This window comes from Colletes gigas, unplaced genomic scaffold, assembly GCF_013123115.1.
Source record: "Colletes gigas isolate AHSC1104 unplaced genomic scaffold, ASM1312311v1 Colletes_gigas_Sc00012, whole genome shotgun sequence".
Taxonomy (NCBI): Eukaryota; Metazoa; Arthropoda; class Insecta; order Hymenoptera; family Colletidae; genus Colletes; species Colletes gigas.
In genome coordinates this window covers 7,392,375-7,415,067 of record NW_025106641.1, presented here as the reverse complement: position 1 = coordinate 7,415,067, position 22,693 = coordinate 7,392,375, and the positions used below count along the sequence as shown (strand labels likewise).

Sequence of the window (22,693 nt, the reverse complement as noted above, 5' to 3'; positions counted from 1 at the left end):
TTGCGTCCCATCGATGTTCGCCGTACACGGTTTCTATCAATCGAACCACCGACCCCTCGTCTTTAATTTAATTTACCCGAGTCACGAACATTCGATCTAACCCACGTAGAACGTAGAACTACTTCCAGAACAGAACCATTTCCGTTCGCCCTCGCTGTTTCTTCATAGGGCCGGATCCATGGCGCAAACGTACTCCCGAAAGTCACGTAGCCCCTATAAAATTATTTCGATCTCGTTTCGAGTCACTTTTCTGGTAAATCGGCTCGGTTAAATAATTCTCGCGTCTCCCCGCGTCCGAAGCGAAGCGTCCATCGCGAAGAGATCGAGACGCGAAAGCTCGAGGAAACCAACGGATGCAAGTTGGATTTTTATTTGTACCTGAAATCACTTTTTAGCCGAGAATATATAAATTCATGTTGTATAACTAGTCTGGTTCGGTAATAACAGTTAGGGTCCTCGATTTTTCGATCGTACGTTGTAAGAAAATGGGAGAAAAAGTTGTTTTCGCGAGCAGGTGGATCTTTTATCGTCGCGAGAGCTCGTTAGGACACGGAGGGTCCGTCGAAAATCCTGCTTGGCTTAGGGGTCCTTTAATGGTCCTCGAACGCAACAATATGGGCTGTTCGAGCGATACTGCAGCGGCGCACTGTCGGAGATGCTAAAATTTATGAACGACCGGCCATTATGCGGCATCGACTCCGCGAAGTATTAACTTCGTTACGGCGACGTGCTAAACGAGACTCTTGCTCGTAGATATCGATTACCGATCCGCCCAAAAACAGTCGATATCCAATCCTAGGTTACTAACATTCCAGCAATTTTCAGCAGCTACCCACTGTCGATTTTTTTTAAAATTGGTTTTCGATTTTTGATATATTTGTTTGACACACTGCAGACAAGTTGTAAGTACTTATGAGCTCTATTTCCCCCTAAAGTTTCATTGAAATATATTCACTATTGTAGGAGTTACGATCGTTTGAAAATTTGGACCATTTTTATGGGGTTTTTCTCATTTTACGGAGTTAAGGAACAACTTTTCGAAAATTTTTGGAATTTCTAAATATTCTCAACCAAAATACGCGTTGTTTGCATTTTGTAACATTAGAATCCTCCAATCCGTTCAGAAGTTATGATTTTTTAAACATACACATGGAATTTCAGGGAATTCAGGTATTCATGATCAGACATTATATTCTCAGTAAGGAATTTTTTTCTCGAAAATGCGCAGGAATTCCGGGGTATGTGTATTCACTAAAAATGATTGTAATTAACCCCTCTAACTAAAAATAATTTTTTTAGAACGACTTGAAATTATTTAATTTTGCCGAAAAATTTCTGCACTTATTGAATTTTTTTCTCAAAAGTGCGTAAAATTTCGGGGTTGTATATAATGGCAAAAAGTGATTGTAATTAACCCATCTAACTAAAAATAATTTTTTTAGAACGATTTGAAATTTTTTTTTCTCGCTAAAATATAATATTTCCGGTCTGTATGGAATTTTAAACGTTAATAACTTTTTAACGAAGTCTCAATCAACAAATTGAGTCTCCCATTCAAATTTTTGGTCGAACACCTTGTATACAGACAGTTAAAGTTTATTTCATTCCTCGGGACCCGAGATTGAAGATGTCACTATTCATCCGAGGAATCGTATAGAAGCAAACCGAGCATACTCAGACTGCCAACTGTCCGAACATAAAATACGGCACTCTACTTTCGCAATAAGAAATTGGCGGGAATCCTTTAACGCGAACGAGACACAAAAACGATGAATGGCGATCCTAAGAAGCTGCACTTCGCCGGAACGTTACTCTCCGGCTTTCAATCTCGAAACGAGAGGCAACGGGCACCACGTTGACAATATAATATCGCCCGACGCCGTTTGTCAAGAATATTCCGTGGGTTGAACGACCGTAGTACCGCGGGCCAGCCACTTTGGAATCAAACGAGGCGATCCGTTTCAGCGCGAATTGCGCGCCGTTGCAAAAATTCCGGCGAACACAGCTCATTGTTCCCGTCCCTTTGTCTCGAGATTTCGTAATTAGTAACAATGCCCGCCGGCTAAACAGAGATTATTGAACGGTAGAAACTCTCGGGAGACTTCGGTTCCGCCGGCGGGATGAAACCCTCGACGAGTAGCCAGATAGCGGACGAAATAAACGGGATCGAAGGGGCTGGCTGAAAGACGGATTTCTTTAACGAGGCCCACCGTTAATTACGAGTCGTAATTGCGGGGAACCTCGGTGCGTATTTATGAAAGATGCTCGATCCCCACATTTTCAGCAACTTTTATCCACCCCCTGGCTGGGGTTGCGCCGATTCGAGATCCCAATTACATCGAGAAACAATTTTTTACTTCTCATCGAGGACATCCTGAACTCTTTAAAGTCATTTTAATCGTGTGTACTTAACGTTAATTCGTAATAGACGCTCGCAACAGAAATAATGAAGTACATAAGTTAAAAATTGCATCGATCGTTTCATCCAGGAGTACAGTCGACTTACTAATATCCCAAAGTACTCTGAGTGATAACAAAATACATCGAGAAATGAAAACACACCCTTCGATCATCCATGAAAAACTCTAAAGGTAAATCTTCGCAGTTTTCGTTTTCGTCCAGCTCGTCATGGATCCTCATCGATCTCCGATTTTGCTATCCTCCCATTCGACCAGGACAAATCAAGCCGAAAACAATGGACCTCCATGGACGCCGCGAGATATCTCGGTGACCCCGAAACGATATCCGGCGAGCCATCGATTTGAATAAGCGTCAAGGTCAATCGCGGGGCTCGCATCCCGATGGAAAAGCGGCCCGCCATAAATCACGCGGCCCGGCAACGTTTCTCATTCCCCTCCCCCCACCCTCCATCCAGCATCGTTTCGGTGGTCGCGTTGGAATTTTTTCGGTTTTTTTGCGGTCAGCGAACAGCCCCGTTTCCCGCCGGGCCGCTCAACCCTCCTTCCGCCCCGCGGTGTGTCCTCGCAAGAAATCTTACGTCATAAATCCTGCAGGCGTATCCTCGCGCGTGGTACCCGGTCCCGCTGGGACACACTCCTTCCTTTTCTACCTCCGCTCGATTTATCGACGTTGCGTACACACGCCCCGATCGGACCAGTCCGAAATACGCGGTAATGAAATTTTCCGCCGCGCCGCGGGGCCTTGAAAATTGAATACGGCAATTTACACCATTTTTTTCACTTTCAAAACGATTATTTTTCACATACAGAGCTAACATAAGTAATCTAGATGCAATCCTATACCTCGTTTCTCTGGTCTTCAAAAGCTCGCTATTATAGGAATTATTTTATGTAAATCCCTCGTGGATGGCTGTCGAGGTAATAAATTAATCGAGAGGCTTTTTAGAAGCAGTGAAGTTTATTATGTAACACAAGAAAATTAAGTCCAATGCACGGTATACAACGTTCACTCAAAGACTCGCAAAAAACTCTCTCTGTGTCTCACAAAATCCACGAAAACTCTCGCTACTCGCTAAGACTTTAAGGAAGAAACATTCTTCAGCCATACTAATTAATAAACCTTCACACATTCATTTTTATTCTATTTTTACTCATCGAACGTTCCCAGAATAAATACCAACCCCTTATATAGAATCCTTGGTTCCGCCCCGATAGAAATGTTTGTTCGAAGATGGAATCCAGCGACCCCAAGAAACGACTTTTCCAACGATCCACCGTGGATTTCCAATGACTTTTTACCGTGGTTTTTGTGATCCGTACCATTGAATTTCTGGGCCCGGAGCATCGGTAAGCGGAATAACGTGGCTACGATGGGTATTTGCCTCCAGGATCGCGTTAGGGGTTGAATTCGGTCTGCGTGATATCATCCGAAGTATTGGTACGGTGTTTGCTTGTTTGGTCACCGGATCGATGCGAGGGAAATTACGTTCCCGTCTCTGTGTTGTTACGGCCAACGAATGGGGGTGGTTTGATTAATTGAGCGTGATGAATCCCTTTTATTATTCCGCTCTTGTCGCGTAGCTTGTTAACCCTTTTTAACATCCAGGGATTCTTCGATTCGGGACAGGTAGAGTTGTTCCGTAAAGAATACCCGATGCGTGTCCTCTTGTGCGAGTACAACCCCTGGCGAGACGTTTCCCATCGATCGTTCTGTCGCGAAGCTAACGGAATGCAATTATTTACATATTTCACGAGTTCAAATCAAACGTTGCACTTTCGTAATAGTTGAGAAAATCTTACGGTCCCAATCGGTTCGATTCAATTTGGGAAGATATATATAGGTTTTTCGTGTTCCCCTTGACGCGGATCTGAAGACTGTGGATCGGGGACGCGAAAATAGATTCGGGGTTGGATCAGAACAGGTTGAGGAAAGTTAAATAGAGATCGGAATTGAATAACGGAAACTGTCTCGCGAGGCTAGAGACTTCCATCAAGATGTTAGGCGACGTACGTGTCGAAGAAGCTCCCGATTTATGATCTCGAATCGATTTATTTTTCCAGCCACTTCAAAGGCAATGTTTAATTGCCAGGACCGTCTGACCATCGCGCGTCTTTTCTACTTGTTTTAATATTCCCGAACGTTGCTAACAATTTTCGACGACAAAATTTTGCTTGCATACCCAGTGTTTCGTCTGGTGAATAAAGTAGTCGAGAAAAAAATAAACAGAGGGGTCGTTTGGTGCCAAAAATCTATTAAATTCACGAGCATCGGTGACGCATCTCGATGTTGTTCGAGCCACCCTTGGGGCGCGGCGGAGACACATTTTCCAATCTTCGTCGATGTCTCTCTCCGGCGAGCATAATTCTTCATGAGCGAGGGCCCCTCCCCACGGGCACAATTTATTTCCGACTCTCGCGCAGGAACACGTGTGGCGAAATGCACTCGCGCGTACGAAAGAGGGGAAGAAAGAAATGCACGACACGGGCCACTTGGGTCCGCGAACGCGCTAGCTTTTCGAGCGCTTTCGCCGTGGTTTTTTCCGTCCACGTGGAGCAGGTTCGCGATCCAGTAATTAGCGCCGAGATCCACGTTCCAATTTACCCCGAACGCTCGCGAGCGTCGACGCGTAAAACCGGCGTATTTTTTTTTTTTATTTTTTATTTCGGGGACGCGAGATATCGCCTCACAACTGGACTTTTCTATTAACGAGTCGAGCATCGAGGTAATTAAGTTTGTCTTCCCGGCTCGCGCCAAACATGCTCGCGAGCACTCATCGTGGAGCTGACGCGCGTTTGCGCAGAGTTCGTTCGACTCGATAGCTTTCTTTTACTTTTATTACGGAGTCTGCACGATGTGTACGGACGTCGAAAGTTGTAGGGCCATCTCAACGTCCAGTTTTCTGTTTCTTTGTTCAGGAGTGCCCCGAAGACGCGAAGGACTTCCGGTCGGACCAATGCGCCGCGTACAACAGAGTTCCGTTCGAGGGAATTTATTATGAGTGAGTATCGAAAATGTGACCCAATGGTCGCTTTTACATTAAATTATTAATAGTAGATGAAATATATCTAATATATTTATTCCAAGGAAGCATCGAAATTTGGTGTTTGTTGCTTCAGTGAATTTAATCTAACCATCGGGAGAAAATCGGTTTTAGAGTGTATTGATTGTGGAGGGAGCGGAATGTACGAAACACGCGTTCCATTCGAACGTCAAGAATTTTCCCCCCGGGGGTGACAAACGAGGAAAGAAATCGTTCTATCGGCGATAGCGATTATCGGATCGCCGGCTCGAACGTCTCGCGGGCGAAACTAATCGCGCAAAATCGTTTGCTCTCTCGCAGTTGGATCCCTTACACCGGCGGACCGAACAAGTGCGAATTGAATTGCATGCCGCGCGGCGAGCGTTTCTTCTACAGGCACAAGGCGTCGGTGATCGACGGCACGCCGTGCGAACCTGAGAAAAACGACGTTTGCGTCGAAGGGAAATGTATGGTGAGTTAACGATTCCACGATTCATTGCGACGGAATCGCCCCGATGGCCGTTGTCTTCTCCATTTTGCCCCTACGATAATTATAGACTGCTGGAACAATTTACTAACAGAAAATTTTCATCCCTCTTGACCTTCGTGATTACATCGTTAAGATATTATATTGACTCAAAATTTTAATCCTCGAAGAGATGGAATGTTCGAGTAAAGAGACCTTCGATAAGTAGTCCCTGTCCTTTTATGGACGCCATAAAGAGACACGTTCGATAAAGTAAATTGCGATATCGATCGACGAATCAATGGTAATTCGCTTTGATTGCCAGCACGTTGGTTGCGACATGATGCTGGGAAGCACCGTTCAGGAAGACGCTTGCAGGGAGTGCGGCGGCAACGGTTCCGATTGCAACACGATCTCCGGTTTATTCGATACCGATGATCTCCAAGTCGGTACGTTGTCCATTAACAACCCAAACCAATACTTGATTCCATTCATATTAGTGAAACGATTGTTACCCCGAATATGTGAAACAAAATCGAGTATTTTGAATGGCACTTTGACTCGCGTGGATGACGATTAAATAAAAGTAGCCCCCCTTATTACTGCATCTCGACTCTCCCCCGGATACATGCAACTGCGTTTTAACATTTCACGGTAACTTTTGTAAGCGACTCTTCCGCAGGGTACATCGACATCCTGCTGATACCGAAAGGAGCAACGAACATAGTAGTGAGGGAGATGGAACCATCGAACAATTACTTAGGTCAGTGAACCCGAATGTCGCGAAAGCGATCCGGTAGCCCGGATTGTTGTTATCGAGCCAGAAACTGACAGGGAGGATCACTGTCGGTACTTAAACCAGATTTATTCCCGTAGCCATTAGAAACACGACTGGTCACTATTACCTGAACGGGAACTGGAGGATAGACTTTCCACGGAGCCTGAAATTCGTTGGTACAATATTCCATTATTCGAGAGATCCGCAAGGTTTCTCGGCGCCCGACATCATCACCGCCTTGGGACCGACGTATGAAGCAATTTACGTGGTGGTAAGTGGCCGCGTCTCAACGCACAGATTGTTACAATTATTGTTATTACGAGCCATGGAACCAGGTAACCAAAGGAGGAGAAAATTGTATTTCTCATGGAAGAATATTTATATAAAAATTACATATCGAAGTTAAGACTGTAATGAAATGTGAGCTTAAGATAGAATTTTGAAATCCCCTGAAAAGTACCATCGTGTACCCCTCGAATTACGATTTATAATTGGTGTATTGTTATTTTTACTACTCTGGCTGGCAAACATTTTCGAACGTGTGGTTGTTCGCAGTTACTTTACCAAGACCACAACGTGGGCGTCCATTACGAGTACAGTATGCCGAAGAAATTCTCCCATCAGACCGACGCTGACAGCTACACCTGGATAACCGACGAATTTTCAAGCTGCAGCGCGACTTGCGGCGGAGGTAGCGTTTCCGAAATTAATATCGTTACCTAAACACACAGTAAATGCGATTAATAATCGGATAGGCCGCGCAGCTCCGAGCTATATCGGTTCTAAATGCGATAGGATAATTTGCGAGCGACCGGAAGCTTCGACCGCTCGGACATATTTATTAGTTGACATGCTTTCCTTTCAGCTTACGCGGAACGGATCATTTTGCAAATAACGCGCGTTCCATTATCGGGCTTTTCGATACACGAAAGACAACCGACGAGATCCACGTGTATTAATTTACTCGCCACTTTCGTTCGTTTGTTACGAAATATTCCATTTTGAATTCCTCGCTTAACGTGAAAGATTCGGAGAAGAGATCTTTGACAATGTCTTTGCTTCGAAGGTTTTCAGTCGAGACGAGTGGCCTGCGTGCGAAGAAGGGATAGTCAACCGGTGGACGAGTCCCTCTGCGATCCGCTGATGGAACCAGTTGACACGCAGGGTTGTGGTCAGGAACCCTGTCCACCTGTGTGGATGGAGGGCGAGTGGGGCCCCTGCAGCAAGCACTGCGGCGAGAAAGGTGAACAGAGCAGAGAGATCAAATGCGAGCAAGTCATCTCCAGTGGGATTGCCTCGGTGGTGGACGACAGTCAGTGTCTGGACAGTGTGGGGCCCAAAGGGCCCACCAACCAGGAGTGCAACAGAGAGGTGGAGTGCCCACAGTTCCACATAGGACCTTGGAAACCGGTAAAACTCGATTCCATCGATAATTTTACCAAATTTTAGAACTTTCGCTAATACCTCGAAAAAACAACCATTATAATTATATAAATTAGCGTTCTCATCACTGTCGTAAGTTATTAGAATCAAATAACACTCGTTGCAACGATTCGACTAGTCCCGGGGACAAAATTTCTATCTCTCCGTTGCAAGTAACTAAACGCAGACCCAAATCGCGGTCAATAAGCGAGGGAATATTGTATTTCGATAAAAACACGATGGAAATTGTTGGACAGTGCGATCATCTGTGCGGACCTGGGAAGCAAACGAGGAAAGTGACGTGTTACAAGAAGATGGAGGGGAAGATTCAAGTGTTGGAGGACGAAGCTTGCGAAGAAGAGGTCCCGGAGCGTGAGATGCCTTGCGAGCTGAGACCTTGCGCCGGCCTCGACTGGGTCACGTCGGATTGGAGTGGTGTAAGTTCGCAATTTGTCATACAGTGGCACCCAAATGCCCATTCGTCCTCGTGAAATGTTAGGAAGCCTTGCGGTTTTTCGCCTCGCGGAAACATTTTGGCGAGTAATATCAAGAGAACGATGCGAACGTCCAAATGAAAAAGTGACCCATTTGTTGCTTCACCGTGTATTTTTTTACGATTATCTCAGTGCGACGACAAATGCGGACTCACTCGGGAGACGAGGACGGCTCAGTGCGCCACGCAAGATGGCACCGTTTATCCCGACGACAAATGCGACTCGGAGAAGAAGCCCAAACTGGCGCAAACGTGCGAGAGCACCAAGGAATGCGAGTTCCTGTGGTTCAGCAGTCAGTGGAGTTCCGTAAGTGACGCAACGATATTCGTTACGGGACTAATTTTTGTGAAAGATTCGGTATATGCAATAATTTTTGTACGGACACACGAACAGAGATTTGCAAGCTTTTATGTAAATTATTTCTTTAATATTTGAAGCAGATTCTATAGGATCGTAGAAGACATATCGTCATAAAATCATTTTCAAGGCACGATTACGTTTGCCCAACAGTGTTCGGCGAAATGTGGATCCGGCGTGCAGACGCGCAAGGTGTTCTGCGGCACGTTCGACGACGAAACGGTGAAGAAAGTGCCGGTTGAAAAATGCGACGCCAGCAAGAAATTCAACGACACGAAGAACTGCACAGCCGAGGAAGAGTGCAAAGGTGAATGGTTCGCTGGTCCATGGAGCAAGGTAACGTGTCCCCGTCAGTACACGCTTTAACGTCCCTTTCCAGGAAAAAACCGTGTCGACGGTTCGCGGTGAACGCAGATAAGATCAATTTTAACTGATAGCAAGAATAACCTGACGAGAACTTTTATTCCTCGGTTTCTAGAAATGATTATACAAAAATAGAAATTCGCGTAGTTGTGTAATCGAAACAATACTCGAAACTCTTCAAAAATGAAAACAGATGCATTCTTCAATGTACGTACCTCAAAAAATGAAAATAAAATTTTTGAAGGTGTTACAGAGGACTCCTCAACCTCCTCAAGATTAAATTAATAATTGTTTAATATATTTCAATTATGGTAAAAATCGATATTAAATAAAATAAGCCAGTTGAGATCGAGGGTCCACTTAAAGGATCGCGTTGATCGCGTTCTTCCTGGTCGTCCTGCGATTACCAGAGACGCTCGGTGAAATAAATTTCAGCTACCGCTCGCCTGGTCTCGTGACCAACAAAACGTGCTCGTAATTGACATCGAAATCTGAGAAGAAAAGGAATTACGGTGTTTGATATTTCCTGAACAGTCCTTGCACCGTAGAGATTATTTGCATCCGCGAGAAATACGCCGTGCCGCGTTACCTCGGTCGGTTAAGAAATTCAATATCATCTTCGACGGCTTTTGCACCGAGCCGAGGCAAGAACCGTGCGCCTCAAATTTCTTCCATTAATCACCTTACCGTGTTCCAGTGTTCGAAACCGTGCGGCGGAGGCACCATGATCCGCAAGGTGATTTGCATGAAGGACAACGTTACGGCCCCTGTGAAGAACTGCGACTCCAGCGCGATCATGTTCTCGTCCGAGGACTGCAACAAGCAACCGTGCGAGGAAGGTACGGTATCGATCTAGCGCCTGGCTGTTAGAGTTCATTCGGGGAGTATTAATTTGATAATCGATCGGGGGAATGGACCAGCACTAAAGTTGGATCATAGTTTCGATTAACCGAGGGTAGTTTCTTAATTAAATATATTAAGTCGAAAGTTGAAATGAAATACTTATATGTCTAATAATATGAGGAAGAATCTTATGAAACTTTTTTATATGCAATTTGTCTAATCGAGCTTGAACAGACACGGATTCGATTTTCTCGGGATTGGAGCCCTCGCGAAGAGTTTGTTCGTTCGAGTCGAAGTTTATGAGAGACGGGGGATGGATTAAAATCTATTTTCAGACGAGGTGATACCGGTCGAGTTGGAGAAGATCAAGGATCTGGCCGAGGAGGATGATGAATGCGAAGTGTACGAGGACGAGGACTTCGTAACCGTCTCGTCCAGCCTCGCACCAGGCGTAAGTGAAACTGGGTCACAGTTAATCAAACGTCGCGAATCGTCTCGTTTCGTAATTCCTTGTACCCGGCGTTACGTTTCGCGCCCATTTTCATGTAAATGAAATCAGGTCTCCCCTGTCGCGCGAAAGTTTCACATCTGATTTCAGCCGAACTTGCAAATAAAGGTGCTCGTTGCGCTAGAAACCAAATTTCTAGCAAAGTAACAAACGAATTCCAGTCCCTCACATTTCCTACGCTATTTATTAACCCTTTGCACTCGACTTTCCTTCGATCACCTACTATGTACCAACTCAAGCACACTTTCTTACGAAATAGATAGTAAATTCTCTTCTTATGTATTTTGTTCTATATAATCACTTTAAAACAATAATATTGTTGCGTTCCCTCAGAAGCTACACGATTCCGAGATAAATAGTTTGCACGATTTTAAATGTACCCAGAGTTCTCTATGAGATATAGAACAGATAGACAACGCCTCGTTTTATGCATTTTCTGTTCAGGATGAGAAATCTAGTAAAATGGTCGAGCTGACCGAGGCCACTCCCCTAAGTTCGCCGGATGCTGAATCGTTCACCAGCGACGACGAGAAAATGCAAGGCGATGCTGCTTACACCAGGGGCGACATAACGCCCTGGGATATCGTCGAGGGAAGCGGCACCTATTATGAGCATTTCTACACCGAGTCTGAAGTGGTGGGATTCGAGACTATATTCGATGGCAGTGGATCGGACGATGGAGACTTCACGCCGGTGTCCGGAATCACGGAACCCACCGATGCCACGGAATCTGGCGCCACGGAAGAAACCGACGACGGATCGACCAAAGATTCGTCCGAAACATCGACCGCTGAATCAGTGACGGAAGAGAGCACAGTATCGGGCGGTAAGCTAATTTATTAAATTTCAAATAGTCATTAAGTATACTTAGCCATATCTTCTTCTTGGGATTAACGATGCAAGGCTTAGAAAATGTAAAAGATACGTTTACACGCTTAGAAACGGAAGTGACCGAGTCTGGAGCGACGGAAGAAACTATGGAATCGGAAACTCCGGACTCGAGCGGCCCGACGTCCGAGTCGCCGGAAACCACAGTCTCTTCGGAGACAGAGGTCACTCCAGTCTCAGGGGAGACTACGGAATCCGCGGAAACGGAGGTGACTAGTTCCACAGAGTCTACGGAATCTGCCCCAACTACGTCCGAATCCGAAAGTAAATCTACGGACGAGAGCGTGTCGTCAGGTTAGCGTACATTAAAATTAAACCCACTGCCAGGGTGTTTCAGAAAGTTATATTCAAATATTCCGTTCCGTGAATGCAACAGAAGAGTCGACCATAGCTGGGACCACTGTCGAGACGTCCACGTCCTCTGATGTATCCGGTGAAACAACGGAGGGAGGATCGACTGTGTCGGGTGAAACTACAGAATCAGGTGCTACGGAGCCAACAATGTCGACCGACGTCTCGGTTACGGAGGGGTCCACCGAGTCTGGACCCACGGAAGCCACCGAAACTACCGAGTCTGGGGCAACTACAGAGTCTGGACAGACCACTGAAGCTGGAATGACCACAGAGTCTGGTCAAACTACGGAGTCGGGTCAAACTACCGAGTCTGGTCAAACTACCGAGTCTGGTCAAACTACCGAGTCTGGTCAAACTACCGAGTCTGGTCAAACTACCGAGTCTGGTCAAACCACCGAGTCTGGTCAAACTACCGAGTCTGGTCAAACCACAGAGTCTGGTCAAACCACAGAGTCTGGTCAAACTACCGAGTCTGGTCAAACTACCGAGTCTGGTCAAACCACCGAGTCTGGTCAAACTACCGAGTCTGGTATGACTACCGAATCTGGTCAAACTACCGAGTCTGGACAGACCACCGAAGCTGGAATGACCACAGAGTCTGGTCAAACTACCGAGTCTGGTATGACAACCGAATCTGGTGAAACTACCGATTCTGGTATGACGACCGAGTCTGGTCAGACCACCGAATCGGGCGAAACAACAACAGAAGGGACAACAGTGTCTGGAGAGACCACAGAATCGGGAGCAACAACCGAGTCTGGAGAAACCACAGAATCTGGAGCCACGACGGAGTCTGGAGAGACGACAGAGTCTGGTGCAACCACCGAATCGGGCGAAACAACTGTCTCCGGAGCGACGGACACCACCGTGTCCGGACTGACGACATCCACCGAGGAAGAGGAGTCCGAAATGACCGAGAAATCGAGCAGTGAGTCTGCAGTGATCAATATTTTAATATCGTAATATAAATTGCACGATTCCAATTATCCAAAGGCAAAGTTTCGTCCTCGTGGACAATTTGAGGGGTTCGATATTCTATTTTCGTTTCAGTATTCGACATCTGGACGACCATCAGTCCGGAAGGAACGACACGCAAGCACCGCGTGTGCAAGATTCCCAAGAAGAAGAGCTGCAAAACCAAACCGTACGGCTGTTGCTATGACGGAATCACTGCAGCCGTGGGTCCGTTCGGTCAGGGTTGCCCTACTCCGCATACTTGCAACGAGACCAAGTATGGTTGCTGCCCTGATGGCGTATCGCCTGCCACCGGTGCGGACAACCAAGGATGTCCGGAGTCTCACTGCGACGAAACGCTGTTCGGTTGCTGTCCCGACGGAGTCACCCCCTCCGAGGGCAACGATATGGAGGGATGCACGAAACCATGCGTCGAGTCAGAGTCAGTTTCGACCCTTATTTACCTCATCATTCTTATAGATAACACGAACATCCATTATTTGGAAATAATTAAATGTCTCAGGTTCGGATGTTGTCCGGACAACGAAACCGCGGCGAGCGGGAAGGACAATCTGGGCTGCTGCAACGTCACCGAATTCGGGTGCTGTCCCGATGGAATCAAGGCAGCTTCCGGGCCAGACGGAGAGGGTACGGTCAACGTCGTTCGCCGATGCTCGAGGAATTACTCGTCGATGTCGAAACTGGGAAACTTTGCATAATTAATTTGATGCTCGCAGGTTGCGAGGAGGAGATTACTTCCGTCACTCCTATCACGGAGGAATACGAAACTACGACCGCTGTCCTGGAGGATTGCGCGAATTCGACCTACGGATGCTGCCCGGACAACGTCTCGGCCGCCATCGGACCAAACTTCGATGGATGCGGAGTTATCAATACGGAGAACTGCACTCTGTCGTACTTTGGATGCTGTCCCGATGGGGTCTCACCTGGTTCGTTACTAAACATTCCATAACTAAGATAGTCGTTCGATGAATAGAGAGACGAATGATTGCTATTTAAAAGAATATCTAAGTAGAAAGCACCTGACTTTCAGAATCATAAGTTGCCATCTAAAATAGGTAAACTCTGTCTGTCATCTACTCGACGACACATCCTTTCGTAAATTGTATAGTGCTTACGTGAAAAGAAGGCTGCGTTGACATCGCCAATCTAGCGTTCAGCACGCATGCGTAGTACAGAAGTCAGCACAGTCTAGGCTTCTTTTCGCGCAAGCACAGTACATTCGAATAACTTTTGAAGCGTAAAATTGTCCGAAATGTAGACGTTAATTTATTATTGAAAATGAATTTCGTAGCTCTGGGACCGAGCAACTATGGCTGCCGTATGGCGTGCGAGAACAGCACTTACGGTTGCTGCGAAGACGGCGTTACACCGGCTCACGGCCATAACAGAGAGGGTTGCTGCTTGTCGACGGAGTACAAGTGCTGTCCGGACAACGTGTTGCCCGCGCGTGGACCAAACTTCTACGGTTGCGGTTGCGCGTACACGCGATTCGGTTGTTGTCCGGATAATGCCACCGCGGCGCGTGGTCCTAACAACGAGGGATGCGGCTGCGAGCACACCCCTCACGGCTGTTGCCCCAACCGCTTCACACCGGCCACTGGACCGAGCTACGAGGGATGTTCTTGTTACACTTATCAGTTCGGGTGTTGCCCCGACGGCGTCACCATCGCCAAAGGACCTCACGGACAAGGCAATTATTTCGTTAATAAAACCGTATCAATCTCCTGGGAAGGTTTAACAAAATATCAAATGTTTTTGATCTCAAAAGCTTTGATTTGCCGAATAAAATGCAATAGAATCGAATTAAAGTCAAACGTCGGATCCAGAGGGGTCGAAACGAGGAAACCATCGATCGCAATAACGATTTTTTCAGGCTGCGGATGCGAGAACGCCCAGTACAAATGCTGCTCCGATGGCAGAACACCGGCCAAGGGGCCGAACTTCGCCGGATGTACTTGCGATGCCTCGAAGTATGGATGTTGCACCGACGGGGTTGAGGAGGCGCAGGGCGAGAACTTCGAGGGCTGTCTCACGGTTCCGTCGACCCCAGGAATCGCCTGCGGGCTGGAACGAGACAGAGGTTCGTGCAGAGAGTTCTCCGTCAAGTGGTACTTCAATACGGATTACGGTGGCTGCTCGCGATTCTGGTACGGGGGCTGCGAGGGCAACGATAATCGATTCAAGACTCAGGAAGAATGCAAGGAGGTGTGCGTTCAGCCGAAAGGAAGAGGTAAACGAACCGAGAGTCTCTCGAATTAAAACTTTTGCCCGTCGAATTCTTGCTCTTTGGGGGGGCTCGTATTGACTCGTGAACTTCGCGATCATTTCAGACGCCTGCTATTTACCAAAAATATCTGGACCCTGCGAGGGCTACTTCCCTACATGGTACTACGACTCTGGCAGGAAACAGTGCGGCCAATTCGTCTATGGCGGTTGTCTCGGCAATGCAAACAAGTTCAAGACGAGGGAAGAGTGCGAAGAGCTGTGCGTTGTTCCTGACGATCTGGGTAGGCTGACATGTTTAAAAATAATGAAATACTGCTTTTCTGTGTTTTCCAATGAATCAAATATTATCAAATCGCAAGTGATTAAAAATGGGCGAACAATTGATTGAATAATTCATCCAAGATCCCTGCGAACAAACCAAGGAACCAGGACCCTGCGAGGGCAACTTCACCAGGTGGTTCTACAACGCCGAGTCGCAAGCGTGCGAGCAGTTCAGGTACGGCGGATGCAAAGGCAACGACAACAACTTCGCCACGGAAGTTGCTTGCCACCAACAGTGCCTGCAACCTGGAGGCAGACGAGGTAGGTCCATCGATCAGGTTCCCCTCCGTTTTAGGAAAGCACGTATGTTCGTTTTTCCATGCCTGTGAGTCGTCACCCCCGTTAGGCATACTTTCGAATGAATTTCAGAATTGATATTTTTAGAACGAGAAAAAGTGCTCGCTTGCCGCGTGGCAAGTTTTTCTTTGAAATTTTCGAGTGGAAGCGAGACTAATCGCGCGTGGTGTTTGTGGAGGGGTTAGAATAATTCATCGGGAAGGGTCGACGTACAGGAAACTGTGTCAGCAGGCTGTGGGATAACCGCTTTAATTGACACCCTGAAGCACGGGGCCTCTCGAAAATTCGAAACTCGATTTACGATATTCGGAATTTTCTTGATTTGTAGAGCATAGTAGTTTGAGGGGATGAAAACGTTTTTGGATATTTTTTTTTTAATTTTGATCATTTCCCTGCTTCGAAGTCGTCATAGATTCGACCCTAAATTGGCACAGAATCCATCGAACCAAAGTCATAGCCCTCCGAGTAAAGCATAGTAGTTTGAGGGATGAAAACGTTTTCGGATATTTTTTTTTTTAACTTTGATCATTTCCCTGCTTCAAAGTCGTCATAGATTCGACCCAAAATTGGCACAGAATCCATCGAACCAGAGTCACAGCCCTCCGAGTAACGAATGAAACTATTTCCAGTAGAGCTGCCGGACGTGTGCGTCCTGGGGAAAGATCACGGGCCCTGCCCGGGCTCTGTTTTACGCTGGTATTATGACGCCGATCGTCAGACGTGTAACCAATTTGTTTACGGCGGTTGTAAAGGCAACGCCAATAAATTCCGTAGCCGTGCTGCCTGCGAGCAGCGTTGCCCCGTAAAAGGTATCACAATCAGAAAACGAAAAAAAAAAAATGAATCGCCAGAAAAATCAGGCTGAATCGAACGAAAAGCGCCTCCCTCTGCTTCATGAATAACAGCGTCACTCGCAATCTCTTCTCGTGACTCGAAAAACGGTTGTTGGTGTTGGTTCGTTTATTGTTTGCCGCTGACTCTTGGACAGATAGGGATTAAGGAGCACTGTTATATATTCAACGTTTCACATGCACAGAAATTATAATTTTTTTTTAAGCTTACACTTTCAGGAGTTACGGAAACGTTCGCCAAAATATAGTCGACCATTTGTGGTTCGGACTATTCTTTCCATCGATCGGAGTTGGGAAACAGTTAGATCAATAGTTTCTATAAATGAAAAGTTTGACCCACTTTGATCGGGAGAAATAGACGGAATTGCAAATGGTTGATATTAGATGAAGTCTAACGTTGCATGATACGATAATTAATGCGATTAACAGATAGTTGCTTGCTGCCTCGAGCCGAGGGTAACTGTGGGGAGAAGCAGTCTCGATGGTACTTTGACCAGTCGGAGAATCGATGCATGCCATTCTATTATACCGGGTGCGATGGAAATAAAAATAATTTCGAATCTAGGGACGCATGCGAGTCCGATTGCCCGGCTAAAATCGGTAAGAACCACGTCTCATCACTCTGAAATTTTCCTCAAAACAGCACCGAATAATTTCAAATTATAATCTTGATTCTAGTCGCGAAGATCCATTTCAATAAATTTCCCTGGAGGACCGTGATCCTCGAAATAATAATTAAAATTAAATGCTTGGATCATTCACGAGTAGAACCAACATTACTGCAATTTCTCACGATAATGCTTTTCGTAGCACGAATTAAAATACGATTGTTCTTTCTCTGCAATTTATTCAAATTCGAATGCACTATATGCACGTGAACGTTTCAGAGTTTACTCAAGACTCTTTTCCACGAAAGTAAACATTACTTCATTAGCATCTTTTTACCCGTGAATCGTGCGAGATTTCGCCAAATTTTCGTACACTTTGCACGCTGCTTTTATCCTTCGAACGCGTGGAAACGAAGAATTCTATCCAACGTAAAAATTTAAATTTCGAAGAAAGCACTCAAATAATTTTAGTCTTGGATGCTGTTGGAATTTTTCGTTTTCTATCGAATTTCCGAATGGGCAGACTGTTTTAACATCGTTTTCGGTTGGATACAGAACAAGACATCTGTCTTTTGCCCGCGCTTCTCGGCGAATGCCACAACTACACTCAACGATGGTATTACGACTCGTACGAGCAACAATGTAGACAGTTTTACTACGGCGGTTGCGGTGGAAATTCGAACAATTTCGAGAGCGAGCACGATTGTCTAGGCAGGTGTCAAACCGCCCTCACCACGCCTGCGACTCCGGTAGACGTCGAATTTAGACCAGGTAATATCCAGAAGAATATTCGACGTTTGTCAAACGTGTTAAAAATTCTACACAATTTTCCAGACTTCTGTTTCTTACCCGAGTCGCACGGTCCGTGCTCCGACAATCGCGTAAAATGGTTCTACGACAGCAGAGACGGGGTTTGCAAACAGTTCAGGTATGGCGGCTGCCAGAGCAACGGGAACAACTTCAACAGCAAGGAGGAATGCGAATATCGATGCGGGGATGTTCAAGGTTCGCGAAAAAAATTATTTCATGGGCCACTTACACTAAAAACACAGTTCCTATCCAAAGAAATAACTGCTAAAAATATATTAGTTTGACTTTCGTACCCAATATCAAATAAATATACCTTACTTTCATAAATTGTACTATTTTCGTACTTGATTTAATCTTATAAAATTTCGTTAGGAAAGGATGCAGGGTTAGACGAATTTTATCGATATGTAGCGATCGAAACTTTGGAAATATGGAAAATTAATTATTTACAGATCCCTGCAGCCTGCCAAAGGTTATCGGTCCTTGCAATGGCTTCGACAGACAGTTCTACTACGACCACCGAACGGATGCTTGCTACGAGTTCGAGTATAGCGGCTGTCAGGGTAATAAGAATCGCTTCCAGGACAGAGATTCCTGCGAGACGAAGTGCAGACGCCGTGTGGTAACTGAGCAAGCACCTTCGAACGCCATTGTTACACCACACCCGTACCCCGAACACGCCACGAAGAGTCCGATTTGTTACGTACCCGTTGATCCTGGCTCTTGCAACAACGACATCACCGCCTATTATTACGACGCGAACAGCCAGGTGTGCCAGGCGTTCGTTTATGGCGGCTGCGAAGGAAACGCCAACAGATTCCAGACGGAGGAACAGTGTGAACGCCTTTGTGGAAAATTCCAGGGACAGAGTAGGTTCTTCCAAAACATTTGTTGAAGTTGTTAACATTATTTTAAATCAGAAGAGTTACCTAAATAGATACTTTCTTAATGTTGATCGTTTACGATCGTAATTGGCAACTTCGGTATTTTAGTACCAAATTATTAATGTAATGTTTGGACATTTTTCTTTAGACGCGTGCAATATGTTAGCGGATCCTGGCGAATGCAGGGGATCCTTCCTGAAATACTTCTACGATTCAGCTACTCGTACCTGTCGCGAGTTCGTATACGGCGGATGCGAAGGAAACGCGAACAGATTCAGCACGATGGCCGAATGCGAGTCGATCTGCATACATCACGAGGAGCCCGTGCCAGCAGGAAACGACACTAGTGTTTCTAATCTGTGTAAGTGCCTCTTATCATCGCATTCGTAATAGTAAAACGTAGCGTTGCCCGAGAAATTAAAAAGATCTTTTAAGCAGTAAAGAAACTCGTTAAAGCTGATTGAAATGAACTATTTTGGGCTTGAACATTTTAAATAGCAATAATTTATAATTAGATCCAGTTTCTTTTTGATGAATCGTAAACTCGATGAATGAAAGTCGAATCGAAACTTTCCCGAGAAAGTGGCGTCGATTCGTGGCTCGAATAACGGATTTCAACGATGATGATTTAGCGATCTGTAAAGAACCGGTGGACAGCGGGTCGTGCACTTCGGAATTTGCAATCAAACGATTCTACTTCGACGAGGAATATCAAACCTGTCGAGCGTTCATTTACACCGGATGCGGTGGCAATCGTAACCGATTCAAGACCTTCGAATCTTGCATTCACAGTTGCCTCAAGAGTAAGTCGAGGAAACACGTCGGCCATTAGAAAAATCAATGTCGATTACAAATTTCAGCTAATCAGCTTCAAAAGCGATGTACAGTTTTGCAGACTCGAATTTTATTTTACGTTCAATCGTTTACTCACGCTTCCATAAACCGTCAAACTACCTGTCCAACCTGTAAAAAGATCCCTTGCTATTTATCCACGCGATCCTGCGTATCCTCGAAGGTAGGAGGAAACGTTCTCAGCTGCTCATCCATATTTTTTATTCGCCATTTTATTTCGTCTTTATATTCTCGCTGCTATATTCCGCTGGAAGTAAATGTGTAATATTGCTTTGCAAGTTTTCGTTCTCGATGTTATTCTTCTTCGTTTCTGTGGAATACTTTCTACCACTTCGAATCGTATTGTTTCGTTGTAGCTACCAACGAGATCGACGTGGACTCCGGAAAGGACGCGAAGAACCTTTGCGCGGAGGCCAACGAGGAATGCAACATTATTCGTTGTCCTTACGGCAAGGAGGCCTTCGTGGACTCTCAGGATTGCGAACGATGCCGCTGCGTGGATCCTTGCAGGACACAAATTTGTCCCGATGGTACCAGGTGCACGATCACCCTGGTCGCCGCCAAGGATGGCACCGAGTACAAGGCCATCTGCAGATCTAGTAATTAATTCATTAAACACAAACTATGTTTCGTTTCAAAGAGTCTATATCGCTAATAATATTTTGTTTTTAAAAAAGCCACGAAATCAGGACGCTGTCCAAAGGTGTCGAACAACACCAGGTGCGAGCAGGAGTGCGCCACGGACGCAGATTGCTACGGAGAAATGAAATGTTGCGACATTGGCTGCGGCACTGCCTGTTTGGAACCAGCCGCTGAAGAACCCTCGACGACCACCCTGAGGACGTGGGTCACCTCCCCTCCAGCTGGCACGGAACCAGCCTCGATTCGACAACCGGAAGAGCCCCACGTCAATGCCCAGGAAGGCGCTTACGTCACATTTAAGTGCGAAGCGCTAGGAAACCCCCAACCGACCATCACTTGGAGAAAGGACACGACTTTGGTGAGATGTTCACACTTGGAAAAAGAGTAATCCCTCCCCCCAAGAGTCGTGAAATTTTTTTTAAAATGTGTAGAACGTTCCAAAGTATACTCTTAGATATTCTATGTCCCTCCAAGAAAGGCTCCTGGAAAATTACCTTTAATTGACATGTTAATGTCAAAATTGTTCACAGATCGGTCCTTCAGAGAACAGGCGTCGCATATTGCTCGACGGGTCCCTGCAGATTGTCAATCTGTACAGATACGACAGCGGGACTTATGTCTGTACAGCTGACAATGGCTTAGGGCCACCGGTCAGAGCAGAGTACCAACTTATGGTAACAGGTATGTACCGAGCATGCAATGGCGTAGGGAAGTCCGGTTTTGTCTTGAAAGGTGATGGGATTGTTTAGTGTTTGCAGAATGTTCCTTGCGTAGAAATTCTAATTAGAGTAGTTAATACCTGCATAGTAAACAGACCTACGCATATCGTTTCCACATTGCATTTATCCCCTTTCGTACTCGGTGATGGTTTCCATATTCGTCTCTGTGCATGCTGTTTTCTTGTATCCTGTGTAGAGCCACGCGTAATATCCGCCGCCATAATCGGGGAGCCCGACACTCGCGTGACGGTCACGATGAACTCGCCGATAGCCCTCCATTGTTACGCGATGGGCTGGCCAAGGCCATCCGTCACCTGGTGGCGAGGTGTCCACATGTTGCCGTTGACGTCGGACATCTACGAACAGGACTCCGATTATACTCTGTTGATTCGAACGGTGACGCTTCCTACTCTCGGTATCTACACCTGCCAAGCGTTCAATGCCATTGGCAGAGCAGCGTCCTGGTCGGTGACCTTGCAAGCGATTGGTCCCGTTCATAATGTCAAACCAGAGTACGAGCAGTACACCCAGTACCTGGTCCAGCCTCCTAGAAAGTCTGTCGAGGAGAAACCTCAGTATCCTTACAAGCCCAACAGACGACAGAACCTAACACAAGTCTACCTGCCCATTAACACATCCACACAGTTCCCTACCGCGACTCCTCTGCCTGGAAACATCAGTCTGAATCTTGGGTTCAACAGGTTCCAAGGTGAGGTGGCATACGAACGTTTCGTTTCTTGGGGTTCCAATTGCAACGTCAGCTGTTGGTTCTTTAGAGTCATAAAAAAATTTACCTCGAATTTTAACAATCTAAATAGAAGGATGATGATTTGGATTACGACGTTGCAACTGGATCTGGCTTTTAATTTGCATCTTTGAATGGCTTTGATCTTGTTCTGCATGTGCTTCGTTAATAACTGTATCGTAGAATTGACAGTAACTATTGTTTACAGAGACCAACGTGCAGGTAGGTTCTGTTCTTCAGCTACCTTTTTACACTGCAACTTTGCTTTACCATTTCTTCCTGTTTTCACCAATTTGGCGTATTCTATACAATAGCGACTCTTTCACAGTTCCTGTCAGCGTCAATATATCGGTGGTCCAAAATCAGTTCCCCGAGGGTAGCGACATCAGCATCGCCTGCAACGTCGACGGCTATCCTGCCCCTCGAGTCACGTGGTACAAGGACAACGAGCTGATCCATGCTAGCAATCGAATTCAAATTTCTGGTACGCACCGAACGTTTTAGAATAAAAATGATCCAAGAAAACAAATCATCATTGTTTCGACGAGGTTTTCGAATTCCACTTGCAGAAGTGAACAGACTGGTGATCAGCGACGCGAACCGAGAGGATTCCGGCGAATATCGCTGCGAAGCCAACAACGATATCTCGTCAGCCACCGATAGCGTTCACATACAAGTTGCTGGTAAGTTACTCGACGTACCTCCTCGTTTCTTTATTCAATTTTCTCACAATATCTAGCAATCTATGTTGCTCAGCCTCACTAATCGCTTAACCCTTTGACTCCAGACACTGTCGAGTACAAAGCAAACATAGAGACTGAATTATTTAGAACATGAAAACTCTCGT

At 45.9% G+C, this 22,693-nt stretch overlaps 1 protein-coding gene across 3 annotated transcripts in view; it reads left to right on the top strand.

Moving 5' to 3' along the window:
• Positions 1-22,693, top strand: part of LOC122399225 (papilin) — a 114,653-nt gene that overhangs the window by 88,213 nt on the left and 3,747 nt on the right. The window contains exons 5-38 of one of the 3 annotated variants that reach the window (XM_043399748.1): positions 5,337-5,419; positions 5,762-5,912; positions 6,232-6,355; positions 6,589-6,669; positions 6,783-6,955; positions 7,240-7,375; positions 7,751-8,094; positions 8,364-8,543; positions 8,733-8,906; positions 9,111-9,293; positions 10,018-10,159; positions 10,499-10,614; positions 11,116-11,497; positions 11,611-11,853; positions 11,936-12,841; positions 12,964-13,309; positions 13,391-13,515; positions 13,605-13,817; positions 14,183-14,581; positions 14,765-15,121; positions 15,222-15,398; positions 15,520-15,699; positions 17,016-17,186; positions 17,750-17,965; positions 18,029-18,199; positions 18,457-18,873; positions 19,037-19,249; positions 19,521-19,691; positions 20,097-20,339; positions 20,418-20,740; positions 20,913-21,063; positions 21,298-21,810; positions 22,175-22,330; positions 22,416-22,529. In XM_043399748.1, coding sequence (XP_043255683.1) covers positions 5,337-5,419; positions 5,762-5,912; positions 6,232-6,355; positions 6,589-6,669; positions 6,783-6,955; positions 7,240-7,375; positions 7,751-8,094; positions 8,364-8,543; positions 8,733-8,906; positions 9,111-9,293; positions 10,018-10,159; positions 10,499-10,614; positions 11,116-11,497; positions 11,611-11,853; positions 11,936-12,841; positions 12,964-13,309; positions 13,391-13,515; positions 13,605-13,817; positions 14,183-14,581; positions 14,765-15,121; positions 15,222-15,398; positions 15,520-15,699; positions 17,016-17,186; positions 17,750-17,965; positions 18,029-18,199; positions 18,457-18,873; positions 19,037-19,249; positions 19,521-19,691; positions 20,097-20,339; positions 20,418-20,740; positions 20,913-21,063; positions 21,298-21,810; positions 22,175-22,330; positions 22,416-22,529 — 8,074 coding nt within the window. The remainder of the gene's footprint in view (positions 1-5,336; positions 5,420-5,761; positions 5,913-6,231; positions 6,356-6,588; positions 6,670-6,782; positions 6,956-7,239; positions 7,376-7,750; positions 8,095-8,363; positions 8,544-8,732; positions 8,907-9,110; positions 9,294-10,017; positions 10,160-10,498; positions 10,615-11,115; positions 11,498-11,610; positions 11,854-11,935; positions 12,842-12,963; positions 13,310-13,390; positions 13,516-13,604; positions 13,818-14,182; positions 14,582-14,764; positions 15,122-15,221; positions 15,399-15,519; positions 15,700-17,015; positions 17,187-17,749; positions 17,966-18,028; positions 18,200-18,456; positions 18,874-19,036; positions 19,250-19,520; positions 19,692-20,096; positions 20,340-20,417; positions 20,741-20,912; positions 21,064-21,297; positions 21,811-22,174; positions 22,331-22,415; positions 22,530-22,693) is intronic. The other 2 variants (XM_043399749.1, XM_043399750.1) reach the window with 2 other exon arrangements.